Below are 16,675 nucleotides of genomic sequence, written 5' to 3'. Positions count from 1 at the left end.
ACAACATTACCACATGAAACACCAGAGAAAAAGTAACAAAAACCTGAATTTAATTTTTCCAGCATAAGAAATTTCGAGACATTAAATATAGTTTTAAAAAGAGCATGAAAGCACGAGATAAGGGTTAAGTCAAACACGAAAGTTGTTCTTTAGAATTTCCACAAAATTACTTACTAATTCCAATGTATGTCGAATAAGCTTTACGAATGTTGTCTTTCTCAGGAAACTTCATTTAAGTGCTTTACAAAGAAAGAAACGTGTTGAAAACTGCAGTTTAATGCTATCTGAAGTAAAACAAACATCTGCCTGAGTTTTTATATTCAAACAATCTACTCGTATTTTGCAGTATTTTTCGTATGCTAATCAAACCTCTCGTGCGCTCGAGAAGTTTCAGTAAATTGAAATTGCTTTCACCCCACTTAGATTCAGGTTACGAAAACAACTCTGTGCTATAATGCGAGTTACTCTTAAACTAATGCGTACAATAAAAGCTAAGTGGAGTTTTATTTTAAACTAATTATATCAACTTGTGACGTCATAATCGATAATAAGAAAGTGAAATATACTACAAGAAATTTGAAGTGATTAGAGTGTAAGTTAACGTTGCGAATCACTGAGTGTGAAAAAATAGTATTAAATATCTGACGTCATTCAACGCCTCTCAGTTTTTACGTATATGATTTGGTGTTAGTTAAGCCTTTGTGAACAAGGCGTACTACATGTGATTTAGTGTTAGTTAAGCCTTTGTGAACAATGGGTGTTACGAGAGTTTCTCATATTTTAATGGCATGTAAACTCAGAAATATTTACAAGAGAGAAAACATTAAAAAATTCTCAATTTATTTGTTTCTTATCCTAAAGTTTCCAATTCCATGTTTCACACCATCTTGTGGATTCGTTTCTTTACATATAAACCATTTTACCATTTCTAGGTAGACGTATTACTACAATGTGTATGACGTAATAGTAGGAAGAGTGGGATTGGTCACTTGTCTATTAAGATAGCCAATCATTTGAAGACAGCTAAAAGCAGAAATAATTCACTTTTCTTTGGCGATCTAATGTTTTACAGAAGATCTCAGAACAAGCAACCATACCGGAGATAAGAAATTTTAGTAACGTCTTTACGATAGCATTACTGTTTCCAGAATTTGGTATAACTCTTTAGATCTGACAAAATTTATCGTTAAATCATTTAAAAATAAAAATAAAATAAGTGATACCAAATTGCCTTTAAGGGTGAATTTTACGGAAAAAGAAAACTTTGCAGTAAAAAAAACTACTTATACTGATTAATTTTGCAAGTTCAAATTAAAAAAAAAATGTACTAATAAATGAAATATAGAACTTAGTACAGAAAGAGCCCTTTCTGAGTGGCAATCCGAACGTTTTAGTTTTTACGTTTGCCGCTAGAAAAAGTACTGTGACGTAATAGTTGCCAAACAAACCGCCAACGCCGGCGCGTTGAATGTAAATAAACATGGCCAGTGCATACGGAGAAACAGAGGCGGAGTCTGTTTTGACTTTGTGTTCTGAACAGTGTCGAGCAGCGCCATATCAATTCAAACCTACTCTGAACGAACCTAGAACAGTTACTTTTGACACAGATATGACAAGTTCTAGTGATGAGGACAGTTCCACGAGCGAGATATGCGGAACTGTGAGTGATACTGATAGCGCTCAGGCCGGTTGCGAGTCGGTTTTACCTCCAGTGCAAGAATGATAAGCCTAAGTTATGGCGACAAATACGAGGGCTGTTCAAAAAATACGCGGACTGTTTAAATTGCGCGGCTCCAGTTGGTTCCAGGGGAATCCGCTTGGTGTCGCTAGGTTCGCACAGATCAGCTGAATACGACGCCATTTCCCGATTGCAGATATCTTCATTTGTGTATTAGCTACGCGGTTTTAAGTGAAGTGCGATTTTTTCGTTTGGCGGATTTCAGAATGAATGACCTGAAGGAGCAACGACTTGCTGTGAAATTTTGTGTTAAATTTGGAAAATCTGTGACTAAAACTTTTGCTATGCTTAACACGGCTTACGGTGATGTTGTTATGAAGCGTACGGCATGTTTCAAGTGGCATGAACGTTTTAAGGATGGTCGACAGTCCATTGAAGATGATGTGCGTCCTGGACGTCCTTCCACGTCAACTGACGACCCACACGTCGACAAAATCAACACCCTGGTGCGGGCAAATCGACGTCTGACAGTCAGGGAGCTTGCTGAAAAGTGTGGGATATCAGTTGGATCTTGTAACGAGATTTTGACCGAAGAAGTGAAGATGCATCGCGTTGCTGAAAAATTCAGCCCTCAGAACTCGTGCGTTTTTGGCCAAACACTCGATCACTGTTCTTCCCCACCCCCCCTACTCACCTGACAATGCTCCTTGCGATTTTGTCTTGTTCCCCAAACTCAAAAGACCCTTGAAAGGAAGAAGATTTGAGACGATTCCCGAGATTAAGTCAAATGCGACGAAGGAGCTGGAGGACATTACAAAAGAAGCGTACCAGGACTGTTTCAACAAGTGGAAACACCGTTGGGATAAGTGTGTGCGTTGGGGAGGAGAGTACTTTGAAGGAGTCCCAGACCTGTAACTTCTAAATAAAGTACATTTTGTTTTATGACGTCAGTCCGCGTATTTTGAACAGATCTCGTATGGTCTGTATTATTTCACGTGCAATTTTAAGCATCTCGAAATCTGTCTGGTGTTTATAACTTATTGGTATGACAGCCTGGGTTTTAATTGTTTATACTTTGCCGACTATGGTAACTGATACTCGGCCCTTCCACAATCATTGTACCGGGTATTTATGACTCGTAACAAAATGAATTTCACTTATACGTCGTAATTCTGTCTCAACCTGCCTAGCTTGAAACCCACGGAATTGAAAACAGTGGGATCCGACACAAAACATGAGCGTTCAAAGTGATCTTGACAAAGCTTTGCATGGTGTGAAGGAGTCCAGTTCTTCCTATTAACCATCCGCACCCACTGTCGCCACCTTGTCGGTTTCTTCTCCTTGCACGGAAACGAAAAGAAGCTTTTGCCCGATACCGAACCGTTTTTACAACCACAAGCAACGCAGTAAACCAAGTTATCATAAAACAAACATAAAGTAGCAATATCAAGACTAAAAATAGTCTCACAAAGTATGTAATCCGAAAAAAGCACCAATAGATTTACATAAAACACCAGCACTAAAAGGAACAAAATGGTCGGCGCGCAACGAAACGTATTTGGCAACTATTACGTCATAGTTGTAAAACGTCACGGAAACAGCCGAACGACCGAGAGGAACTTGAGTTCGAGGACGCGCATATTTTGTTTCATTTTTTACTCAAAAACTAAAGTGTTTAAAAACATGGCATCCACACAGAAATTATACTTAACCAAAGTGCAGTTTCTAAGGCAATTATTACATTTGTTGAAAATTCACCTTTAACTCAATTGTTCAAACTGACAAGCCATGCGTCATCACTCAATTAAATATTTATATAGGCTACAAAATTGAATTATTTGTTGTTGCTGTTCACATAATTATAAAAGGGAACAGATTATTTCAACATAATTTATTCTAGTAATTTCATTTAAGAAGACAACTACGTTTTCTAAAAATATACTTTTAAATACGAAGTTCATAAAGTAATATTCCGGATTAGTTTAGATATATTCAGTACAATAGATGTGTTTTTTTCATATAATATTAATAAGGGTATCACCAAAAGTCTGAATTTCTGTAAAGATAATTTTCACGGAAACTGATTTTTCACACAAAGATATAACGTAAAATATGTCTTTATCTAGTGTATCTATAGTTTCTAGTATACCTATAGTTTGTTTGTTGTTTTTTCTTGCTTGTCAAGTGTTCCTAAAATCTGTCTAAACATAAATGTCTTCAGAAATAAAAATAAATAAAGTAAGTTAAAACATACTTAAGGTGGGGCATTGTTTACATAAAGAATTTAATAAAATTGTTATTTTTTAATTAAACATTTTATTGGATATTTCGACTTCAACTCGTATTTTTACGCAAGCTTAAGACTAATGAAACATAGGAGCATTACATTATTTATTAGTGTTCTAGATGGCGCCCTAGTTGCCATTTGATCAGTGAGGTTTTTTTTTAAAGTTTGTCTTGTTACGTGTCTAAGCCTAAGTCGCCCTCGGCGTTGGTAACACCTCCATTCCACAGAGAATTCGACGGAAAGCACCTCGGAAGTCTGGGCTGAAGATGGTGTAAATTATTGGATTAACCAAGGAGTTAATATAGCCCAGCCAGAGAAAGAAACTGAAGAATATTTTATTGGGTTGACAGGAGCTGCACATTGGCATCACAACCGCCATCACGAAGAACGGCAGCCAGCAAATGACAAAAAACCCCAGTAATTATTGCAAGCGTTTTTGCAGCCTTCCGTTCGCGCCTCGTCTCCAAGGTTTCTCGTCTCCGATGTTTGTCTCTTTTGGCAAGAGCTACAAGCCTAGTAATCCCACTGTTGACACCGTTGGAACTTTTTTGATCATTTCCAGCAACGGCGATGGTCACGTTGGTTGTCGCCTTCCGAACTAGGAGAAAAGCTTTGGCTCCAGGTTTATTCCGAATCCGATTTATCGCTACTTGAAAGATTTTCCAGTAGAGAAGAAGGATAACAATGAGAGGTAAATAAAAACTGGAACAAGTGGCAAACACCTGGTAAGCTAAGTCCTGACTGACCAAACACATTCTGTCTTCTTCAACCCGCTTTTGGAAGTTCGTGTCTTTCCAGCCAAACACAGGCGCCACCGATACAACGACGGCCACCCCCCAGACCAGGAAAATCATCAGACCTATTCGGCGAGAACTTCTTTGGCGAACATAGTCCACGCGAGTGACAGCCCAATATCTGTCCACGGCAATAGCGAGTAGGTGGAGAATGGAGGCCGTGCAGCAGAGCACGTCACAGAATGTCCACGCTTCACATAAACCCGAACCCAAAACCCACTCGTTAGTAACTTCATACACGGCACTCAGAGGCATGACCAGACAAGCCACCATGAGATCAGCGACAGCCAATGAGAGCACGAGATAATTGCCGATGGACCTCAGGTGCTTCTCTATCAGTATAGCGGCAATTACAAATAGGTTTCCGACTACTGTAGCGAGAATCAGGAGGCCTAATACTACAGACACTATGATAACGTAGAGGGAGCTGCTAGCTGCTGTTGTTACTTCAGACGACAGATTTCAGATTTCGGAAGAAAGACTAGAACCATTCGATGTCTCGAAGCCACTCATGGCTGGGACCAAGAATCTGCCTTATTTTATTTTTCTTCCTGAAAAATGTAGAATTTTTATATTTTAAATATAATAGGAAAAAATAGTGTTAACAGTCAGGATAACCAAGTAACGAGATAACAACATTTATCAATTAAGTTGATGTAACGCAGCGTGGGCCATCTAGCGGCCTGCGTTAAATAAATATTACTTACGAAACATTATAAAAGGAACCATTGAGTTTTTGATTGTCTTCAAATGTAAGCTATTCTACCCCACATTGCTTTCAACAACGTTATAATTTTGTTCCATTGAGTTTTGATTGTCTTCAAATGTAAGCTATTCTACCCCACATTGCTTTTAACAACGTTATAATTTTGTTCCATTGAGTTTTTGATTGTCTTCAAATGTAAGCTATTCTACCCCACATTGCTTTTAACAACGTTATAATTTTGTTCCATTGAGTTTTGATTGTCTTCAAATGTAAGCTATTCTACCCCACATTGCTTTTAACAACGTTATAATTTTGTTCCATTGAGTTTTTGATTGTCTTCAAATGTAAGCTATTCTACCCACATTGCTTTTAACAACGTTATAATTTTGTTCCATTGAGTTTTGATTGTCTTCAAATGTAAGCTATTCTACCCCACATTGCTTTTAACAACGTTATAATTTTGTTCCATTGAGTTTTGATTGTCTTCAAATGTAAGCTATTCTACCCCACATTGCTTTTAACAACGTTATAATTTTGTTCCATTGAGTTTTTGATTGTCTTCAAATGTAAGCTATTCTACCCACATTGCTTTTAACAACGTTATAATTTTGTTCCATTGAGTTTTGATTGTCTTCAAATGTAAGCTATTCTACCCCACATTGCTTTTAACAACGTTATAATTTTGTTCCATTGAGTTTTGATTGTCTTCAAATGTAAGCTATTCTACCCACATTGCTTTTAACAACGTTATAATTTTGTTCCATTGAGTTTTTGATTGTCTTCAAATGTAAGCTATTCTACCCCACATTGCTTTTAACAACGTTATAATTTTGTTCCATTGAGTTTTTGATTGTCTTCAAATGTAAGCTATTCTACCCCACATTGCTTTTAACAACGTTATAATTTTGTTCCATTGAGTTTTGATTGTCTTCAAATGTAAGCTATTCTACCCCACATTGCTTTTAACAACGTTATAATTTTGTTCCATTGAGTTTTTGATTGTCTTCAAATGTAAGCTATTCTACCCCACATTGCTTTCAACAACGTTATAATTTTCATTAAATTCAACAACAAAATTTACCCGTTTTTAATAGGCTCGACTCGTTTTATTTAAAATGGTAACTGAATAAACTTTGACCTTTTGGTTCGAAATTAGAAAAAATGTCATATCATTGGTGGACTAAAACAAATAAGGCTAGCAACACAAAAAAAATCAAAAAATTATATTTTCTAAAATCTGGAACAGATGTCACTCATATATTCCAGTTTTGAACATTTACCAAGAGTGTAACATCAAACAACACTCAGATTTTCCAGCATACTTTTAATGTTACCAGCTTATTAAAGTTATATGTAACCAGCCTGCCCACTGTCTAACTATCAGAATTTCTCTGCTTCAGTAGCTAAAACATTGATGTCACGTGCTTCTAACTGTCCATGCTACGATAGCTTATATATCAATAATCAATTAATGATTAGTTTCTCAGAAATCACACGTCAATATAATTAATTATGTTAAGCCTACGTCTAAATCTTAACATTTTATTGAATATTTCAATCTCTTTGTGAGCATCGATAATATCTGTCTGTACTATTATCCTTGTAATTAAGCAATGTTTCAGTGTCTCAAAATATTTAACCTTAACTCGTAAGACTATTATCTAAACATGTCATTCATTAATGGTAACGAAAGGCATAGGTTCAGTTTGTAAATGATTGGATAGTTTATAAGAAAAGTAGAAAACTTAATTAAGGTCCGAGTAACACTGCATTAATAACAATGTCACTGGACACCAGATTGTAATTTTACGTCTTTACAAATTACGATAAACTTATAAAGAACACATCTGTATGATTTCGGCAAAAATTTACCCAAAATACTGGTGAGATTTCCCACTTCGTCGCCCACAGTCAACTTTCAACTAATGATTACATTCTAGAACTTCTTTGCAGTTTCCCATCCCTGAGCTGCTGAAATCTTAAGACGTGTCGGAGCCCTGCATGGCCAGATGGTTAAGATATTTGACTCGTAATTCAAGGGTCGCGGGCTCGAATCCCCGTCATAACAAACATGCTCGCCATTTCAATCGTGGGGACGTTATAATGTGACGGTAAATCCCACTATTCGTTGGTAAACAGAGTAGCCGAAGAGTTGGCGGTGGGTGGTGATGACTAGCTGCCTTCCCTCTGGTCTTACACTGCTAAATTACGGACGGCTAGCGCAGATAGCCCTCGAGTAGCTTTGCGCGAAATTCAAAACAAAACAAGCCGTGTCAATATTTATTTTACTGGTTTGAGCAAGCCGTTTCTAATTCGGCCTGAATAAATCAGCGTGTTTTCAATTTGCTTCAAAAAGTGTTTTCTGCAAGGTTACCGCAAGTCACGCACGCATGGAAACGGCCTTGGCAGTTGGGCTGCCTTCATAGTTTTCGAGGCAACAGTTGAAATATTTCGTACCACGTGATGCGCTCTCTGCCAATCACTAGCAAAATAATGATGTTACATTTACTTATTTGACTAACCGTTCAATTGGCAAAGTTTTCACGATGCGATAATTTAAACTTTAATGTTTAGGTAACCACCGTTCTAATCGTCTAACTCCTATTACGACCACTCTCACTTTAATATTACTTGTATGCGCTAATAGTTTTGAGCTACCACAGCGCTAGGTTCACGTATCACAGGAACGACTGTATGCAAGAATGTTATTCAATAACACGTATAATTCTTTTTCGTTTAAAGGCATTCTATATTCGTGTTTTAACGCCTTATAGGTTGGTCTTAAGAGATGTTAATCACTAGAAATTGGTAAACACCCTCCGCATTTTACGTGTCAGCGCGTTACAAGTGTGATGGTCAGTCACACTATTTGGCTTAGAATAACTGCACAGGCGCGACTGCTGCTGACTGGTTGTCCTCCCTCTCATTAGAATTTCTAAATTATAGATGACCTAACTGAAAGTTGTGGTTTCTGATTCCGGTAGTTTAGTAAACATAACAACCCCACCACTTGAATCCTAAACGACTTAGATGTCTTCCAGAAAGAGATGAACTGAACTAATAGGTCTAACCTCATTAAAACTTTATACGAAGTGAGTTTCTTTTGTAACACATTCTTCTAATGGATAAAAACGAGCATGGTGATTATGTAACCTATTGTATCTATGTTACCTAATGGGTCGCACACTCATCATAATTGTAATCAACAAAACAATTAGATGAGCTGTCTTTCTGCTCATTAGTTCGAGAGGAATATACAACTTTTCTACCGCTCGTCACATTTGTTGTGGTATGCCATTGATACCAAGGTTTTAATTGGCTGCTACACGTCACTGGCCGAGAGGGATTTGTGTTAACAAACTATAAAATCAACACCGAATTCTGTCGTCCCATCGGATTTTAACTTTTACGTACAGACGTGCGCAGATAATTATATCCAGATATATTAATGGAAGTTACGTGTTGAATCTCTTGATGAAGTGGTCTTTGCGCTAACGGACGTGCTTTGCGGCTTCTTTCCCTGTCGCAGCAGCAAAGTATATTTATTATTTGTTTCTTTTGAAATTCGCACAAAGCTACTCGAGGGCTATCTGCGCTAGGCGTCCCTAATTTAGCAGTGTAAGACTAGAGGGTCTAGCTAGTCATCACCACCCACCGCCAACTCTCGGGCTACCCTTTTAGTAACGAATCGTGAGATTGGCCGTCACGTTATAACGCCCCCATGGCTGAAAGGGCGAACATATGTTTGGTGTGACGGGGATTCGAACCCGCGACCCTCGGATTACGAGTAGAGTGCCTTAACCACCTGGCCATGCTGGGCCAACAGAGTAAAACTATAGGGTGATGGATGAACTATTTTTGTTTGTCAAATGCATTTCATTTCGCAAAAGTTCAATTCAAAAAAATTCAAAATAATTACGAATAATTTCGTACTATTTTTTATAAATACAAACATTGATTTTTCTACGCTAAATATCATGACATCAGGCACGTGACTTTTGTAAATTTATATAATTAAAAGAGGGACTTGAGTGAGTGCGTAGGTAAAATTTTAAAACGTCATTAAATTATGCAAAAATGAAATTAGAGAAGGGAAGTAAACATGGCGTCAGGGAAGAGTGAGTGTAAACAGTACTATGTATTGTAAAGGGGTGGAGGTAATGGGGAATGGATGTGTCATCTTTCTGACACCCGTCTCAGACAACAGTGCTAGTGTGTTAAGGTTTTGTGCGTGAACTTCTTCGTTTATTTATAGGACTATTAGAGTACCGGTACCAATAACATGTTACGTTTTAACAGTTGTCCCCCATACCCAGGTTGTCGCAAGATAAGTTGGTCAGTTTCTTATTGACTATTCCATCAAAATGTCTTTTGTACTAAAGAGTTTAGCGGGTATCACGTGTTGTGGAATAAGTTTAACTCATTTAAAATTAACCGTGCAGCCATTAAGACGCCCGACACGGCCACCGGTTTTTCGTCGACTTCTACATACATAGTATCATGCGGGATTAGTCTCGAAAGGTGATGTAATTCTTTTAATTACTTTAAACACACTTTATATTGTATATATTCTGCACATTCAAATACAAAAAAAAGAGAAACCACAAACATAAATCTATCTTATGCAAAACACGAGTTTTCCTTTCAGTAACAGATTAAACTGACAGAACCTGCAAACATAAGATGTTCATCATCCTCCAATACTTTTGTTTTATAAACATATCTTTGTACTCATTGAATATGCTATACAATGTAATTTATGTCAAGAAATATAACAGTCTGAGGGGTGAAAATATAAATATCTCTGTAATTTTTATCAGACCGGATATTGTTCACCTGTTTCAATTACATTTTAAAGTTTGTTTTATGTATTGTTAAATAAGACTCTTAGCTTCGTACACTGGTTACCATAATAGTTTGTTTAAGTATTGTTTTATGTATTGTTAAACATGATTCTTAGTTTCGTACTATGGTTACCATGAGAGTTTGTTGAAGTGTTGTTTTATGTATTGCTAAACATGAATCTTAGTTTCGTACTCTGGTTACCATGACAGTTTGTTGAAGTGTTGTTTTATGTATTGTTAAATAAGACTCTTAGTTTCGTACTCTGATTACCATGACAGTTTGTTGAAGTGTTGTTTTATGTATTGTTAAATAAAACTCTTAGTTTTGTACTCTGATTACCACGACAGTTTGTTGAAGTGTTGTTTTATGTATTGTTAAACATGAATCTTAGTTTCGTACTCTGATTACCATGACAATTTGTTGAAGTGTTGTTTTATATATTGTTAAATAAGACGCTTAGTTTCGTACTCTGATTACCATGACAGTTTGTTGAAGTGTTTTTTATGTATTGTTAAATAAGACGCTTAGTTTCGTACTCTGATTACCATGACAATTTGTTGAAGTGTTGTTTTATATATTGTTAAATAAGACGCTTAGTTTCGTACTCTGATTACCATGACAGTTTGTTGAAGTGTTGTTTTATGTATTGTTAAATAAGACGCTTAGTTTCGTACTCTGATTACCATGACAGTTTGTTGAAGTGTTGTTTTATGTATTGTTAAATAAGACGCTTAGTTTCGTACTCTGATTACCATGACAATTTGTTGAAGTGTTGTTTTATGTATTGTTAAATAAGACTCTTAGTTTCGTACTATGGTTACCATGACAGTTTGTTGAAGTGTTGTTTCATGTATTGTTAAATAAGACTCTCAGTTTCGTACTATGGTTACCATGACAGTTTGTTGAAGTGTTGTTTTATGTATTGTTAAACAAGACTCTTAGTTTCGTACTATGGTTACCATGACAGTTTGTTGAAGTGTTGTTTTATGTATTGTTAAACAAGACTCTTAGTTTCGTACTCTGATTACCATGACAGTTTGTTGAAGTGTTGTTTTATGTATTGTTAAATAAGACTCTTAGTTTCGTACTCACATGAATATATAAATAGATAAGTCAATATTAATGTTTTATTCCCTGATACACACATCCAAGTTGGAGATACCCTGCAAGTGTCTCTGTTGTACCTAACTTTATAAAATATTATAAATGTGTGTATGAACACTTCTCCACTTTGTACAACTTACCTTTAGTGTTATCTTTACTTGGACGTAGAACACACGAGTAAGATGGTATCAGATGTGAAACTTGAGAATCATAAAGTTCAAGTCTTTTCCCGGGGAAAACGAGTCCTTGTTACGTAAATTACTTAATGAGCGCTTAGTGACCAGAACTTCATCAAAACAGTTCCCATTGTTATGTGTGTGTGTGTTCTCTTATAGCAAAGCCACATTGGGCTATCTGCTGAGTCCACCGAGGGGAATCGAACTCCTGATTTTAACGTTGTAAATCAGAAGACTTACCGCCGTACCAACGGGGGCGGGGGACACCATTGTCATGTAAGGAAATTTACTTATATTTAAACTAACATTGGCTTTTTTCTCAGTAAAAAAGGAAACAAAATAGCCTCAAATTTTAATAATAATATAATTATTATTAGTAGTACGTAAGTTACACATAGAGACAGGACCAAAATTGATTACATATTTACGGGAAAGATTGCTATGTCTCGTGCTGCGTGGAGAGAGACCGACACCTGCATGACACGTAGCAACCCTGCTGTAACACGAGTCGTTTACCCGAAGAAGCGCTTTGCTCACCGCGCCACCTTTACTATTATGCAATAACATTTCTCGACCGTTAACATAAAATATTGCGTCATTGCAATTCTATTTAGAATTTAGTTTTTTAATAGAGTTATGGCTAAACAGTACTTAGAAACACCGGTTCTTAATAAACGTTCTTCATGTTACAGTGAACAATCCGGTAAATGTCTAAAAACGTATTAGATACAAGAGTTATATACGTTTATTTTAACTTATATTATATAAATATTGTACTTCAAATGTTTTGAAAATTACTATAAAAATTACTCAAATTCCTTTCAACTACAGAGAAACATAAAAGTAGGAATATATGATTAATTAAAACTGTCACTGTTAAAACATGATACATACTTGTGAAACTCTCAGTGTTAAAAAATGGTACATGTGAAACTGTAACAGGTGTGTGTGTGTGTGTGTGTTCGTATAGCATAGTCACATCGGGATATCTACTGAGTTCACCGAGGGAAGTCAAACGCGTGATTTATTGAAAGATGTGATATAGTCGTTAAAACTGTCACTGTTGAAAGATGTGATATAGTCGTTAAAACTGTCACTGTTAAAAGATGTGATATAGTCGTTAAAACTGTCACTGTTAATAGATGTGATATAGTCGTTAAAACTGTCACTGTTAAAAGATGTGATATAGTTCTCAAAACTGTCACTGTTGAAAGATGTGATATAGTCGTTGAAACTGTCACTGTTGAAAGATGTGATATAGTTGTTAAAACTGTCACTGTTGAAAGATGTGATATAGTCGTTAAAACTGTCATTGTTAAAAGATGTAATATGGTCGTTAAAACTGTCACTGTTGAAAAATGTGATATAGTTGTTAAAACTGTCACTGCTAAAACATGTGATACAGTTGTTAAAACTGTCATTGTTGAAAGATGTGATATAGTTCTCAAAACTGTCACTGTTGAAAGATGTGATATAGTCGTTGAAACTGTCACTGTTGAAAGATGTGATATAGTTGTTAAAACTGTCACTGTTGAAAGATGTGATATAGTCGTTAAAACTGTCATTGTTAAAAGATGTAATATGGTCGTTAAAACTGTCACTGTTGAAAAATGTGATATAGTTGTTAAAACTGTCATTGTTGAAAGATGTGATATAGTCGTTAAAACTTTCACTGTTGAAAGATGTGATATAGTTGTTAAAACTGTCACTGTTCAAAGATGTGATATAGTCGTTGAAACTGTCACTGTTGAAAGATGTGATATAGTTGTTAAAACTGTCATTGTTGAAAGATGTGATATAGTTCTCAAAACTGTCACTGTTGAAAGATGTGATATAGTCGTTGAAACTGTCACTGTTGAAAGATGTGATATAGTCGTTAAAACTGTCACTGTTGAAAGATGTGATATAGTTGTTAAAACTGTCACTGTTGAAAGATGTGATATAGTCGTTAAAACTGTCACTGTTGAAAGATGTGATATAGTTGTTAAAACTGTCATTGTTGAAAGATCTGATATAGTTCTCAAAACTGTCACTGTTGAAAGATGTGATATAGTTGTTAAAACTGTCACTGTTGAAAGATGTGATATAGTCGTTAAAACTATCACTGTTGAAAGATGTGATATAGTCGTAAAAACTGTCACTGTTGAAAGATGTGATATAGTTGTTAAAACTGTCACTGTTGAAAGATGTGATATAGTTGTTAAAACTGTCACTGTTGAAAGATGTGATATAGTTGTTAAAACTGTCACTGTTGAAAGATGTGATATAGTCGTTAAAACTGTCACTGTTGAAAGATGTGATATAGTCGTTGAAAGTGTCACTGTTGAAAGATGTGATATAGTTCTCAAAACTGTCACTGTTGAAAGATGTGATATAGTTGTTAAAACTGTCACTGTTGAAAGATGTGATATAGTTGTTAAAACTGTCACTGTTGAAAGATGTGATATAGTCGTTAAAACTGTCATTGTTAAAAGATGTAATATGGTCGTTAAAACTGTCACTGTTGAAAAATGTGATATAGTTGTTAAAACTGTCATTGTTGAAAGATGTGATATAGTCGTTAAAACTGTCACTGTTGAAAGATGTGATATAGTTGTTAAAACTGTCACTGTTCAAAGATGTGATATAGTCGTTGAAACTGTCACTGTTGAAAGATGTGATATAGTTGTTAAAACTGTCATTGTTGAAAGATGTGATATAGTTCTCAAAACTGTCACTGTTGAAAGATGTGATATAGTCGTTAAAACTGTCACTGTTGAAAGATGTGATATAGTTCTCAAAACTGTCACTGTTGAAAGATGTGATATAGTTGTTAAAACTGTCACTGTTGAAAGATGTGATATAGTCGTTAAAACTGTCACTGTTGAAAGATGTGATATAGTCGTTAAAACTGTCACTGTTGAAAGATGTGATATAGTCGTTGAAACTGTCACTGTTGAAAGATGTGATATAGTCGTTAAAACTGTCACTGTTGAAAGATGTGATATAGTCGTTAAAACTGTCACTGTTGAAAGATGTGATATAGTCGTTAAAACTGTCACTGTTGAAAAATGTGATACAGTTGTTAAAACTGTCACTCTTGAAAGATGTGATATAGTCGTTAAAACTGTCACTGTTGAAAGATGTGATATAGTCGTTGAAACTGTCACTGTTGAAAGATGTGATATAGTCGTTGAAACTGTCACTGTTGAAAGATGTGATATAGTCGTTAAAACTGTCACTGTTGAAAGATGTGATATAGTAGTTAAAACTGTCACTGTTGAAAGATGTGATATAGTTGTTAAAACTGTCACTGTTGAAATATGTGATATAGTCGTTAAAACTGTCACTGTTGAAAGATGTGATATAGTCGTTAAAACTGTCATTGTTAAAAGATGTGATATGGTCGTTAAAACTGTCATTGTTAAAAGATGTGATATGGTCGTTAAAACTGTCACTGTTGAAAGATGTGATATAGTTCTCAAAACTGTCAATGTTGAAAGATGTGATATAGTCGTTAAAACTGTCACTGTTGTAAAATGTGATACAGTTGTTAAAACTGTCACTGTTGAAAGATGTGATATAGTCGTTAAAACTGTCATTGTTAAAAGATGTGATATGGTCGTTAAAACTGTCATTGTTAAAAGATGTGATATAGTTCTCAAAACTGTCACTGTTGAAAGATGTGATATAGTTCTCAAAACTGTCACTGTTGAAAGATGTGATATAGTCGTTAAAACTGTCATTGTTAAAAGATGTGATATAGTTCTCAAAACTGTCATTGTTGAAAGATGTGATATAGTCGTTAAAACTGTCATTGTTAAAAGATGTGATATAGTTCTCAAAACTGTCACTGTTGAAAGATGTGATATAGTTGTTAAAACTGTCATTGTTAAAAGATGTGATATAGTTCTCAAAACTGTCATTGTTGAAAGATGTGATATAGTCGTTAAAACTGTCATTGTTAAAAGATGTGATATAGTTCTCAAAACTGTCATTGTTGAAAAATGTGATATAGTTCTCAAAACTGTCACTGTTGAAAGATGTGATATAGTTCTCAAAACTGTCACTGTTGAAAGATGTGATATAGTTGTTAAAACTGTCATTGTTGAAAGATGTGATATAGTCGTTGAAACTGTCACTGTTGAAAGATGTGATAAAGTTGTTAAAACTGTCACTGTTGAAAGATGTGATATAGTTGTTAAAACTGTCACTGTTGAAAGATGTGATATAGTCGTTAAAACTGTCACTGTTGAAAGATGTGATATAGTCGTTGAAACTGTCACTGTTGAAAGATGTGATATAGTTGTTAAAACTGTCACTGTTGAAAGATGTGATATAGTCGTTAAAACTGTCATTGTTAAAAGATGTGATATGGTCGTTAAAACTGTCACTGTTGAAAAATGTGATATAGTTGTTAAAACTGTCACTGTTGAAAGATGTGATATAGTCGTTAAAACTGTCACTGTTGAAAGATGTGATATAGTCGTTAAAACTGTCACTGTTGAAAGATGTGATATAGTTGTTAAAACTGTCACTGTTGAAAGATGTGATATAGTTGTTAAAACTGTCACTGTTGAAAGATGTGATATAGTTGTTAAAACTGTCACTGTTGAAAGATGTGATATAGTCGTTAAAACTGTCACTGTTAAAAGATGTGATATAGTCGTTAAAACTGTCACTGATGAAAAATGTGATATAGTTGTTAAAACTGTCATTGTTGAAAGATGTGATATAGTTCTCAAAACTGTCACTGTTGAAAGATGTGATATAGTTGTTAAAACTGTCACTGTTGAAAGATGTGATATAGTCGTTAAAACTGTCACTGTTGAAAGATGTGATATAGTCGTTAAAACTGTCACTGTTGAAAGATGTGATATAGTTGTTAAAACTGTCACTGTTGAAAGATGTGATATAGTTCTTAAAACTGTCACTGTTGAAAGATGTGATATAGTCGTTAAAACTGTCACTGTTGAAAGATGTGATATAGTTGTTAAAACTGTCACTGTTGAAAGATGTGATATAGTTCTCAAAACTGTCACTGTTAAAAGATGTGATATAGTCGTTAAAACTGTCACTGTTGAAAGATGTTATACAGTCGTTGAA

General features: G+C 35.3%; 1 protein-coding gene across 1 annotated transcript; it reads right to left on the bottom strand.

Moving 5' to 3' along the window:
- Nucleotides 1–4,152: 4,152 nt before the first annotated feature.
- On the bottom strand, nt 4,153–5,221 carry LOC143235741 (5-hydroxytryptamine receptor-like; the record flags this gene model as incomplete). The annotated part of the gene is given in 2 exon segments (XM_076473947.1): nt 4,153–4,374; nt 4,376–5,221. Coding segments are annotated over 2 exon segments (1,068 nt in total), but the record flags the coding sequence as incomplete, so codon positions are not given.
- Nucleotides 5,222–16,675: the final 11,454 nt, after the last annotated feature.

The sequence above is a fragment of the Tachypleus tridentatus genome, chromosome 12 (assembly GCF_004210375.1).
Source record: "Tachypleus tridentatus isolate NWPU-2018 chromosome 12, ASM421037v1, whole genome shotgun sequence".
Taxonomy (NCBI): domain Eukaryota; kingdom Metazoa; phylum Arthropoda; class Merostomata; order Xiphosura; family Limulidae; genus Tachypleus; species Tachypleus tridentatus.
The sequence above is the reverse complement of the archived record's forward strand: the minus strand, read 5'-3'. Positions and strand labels throughout refer to the sequence as shown.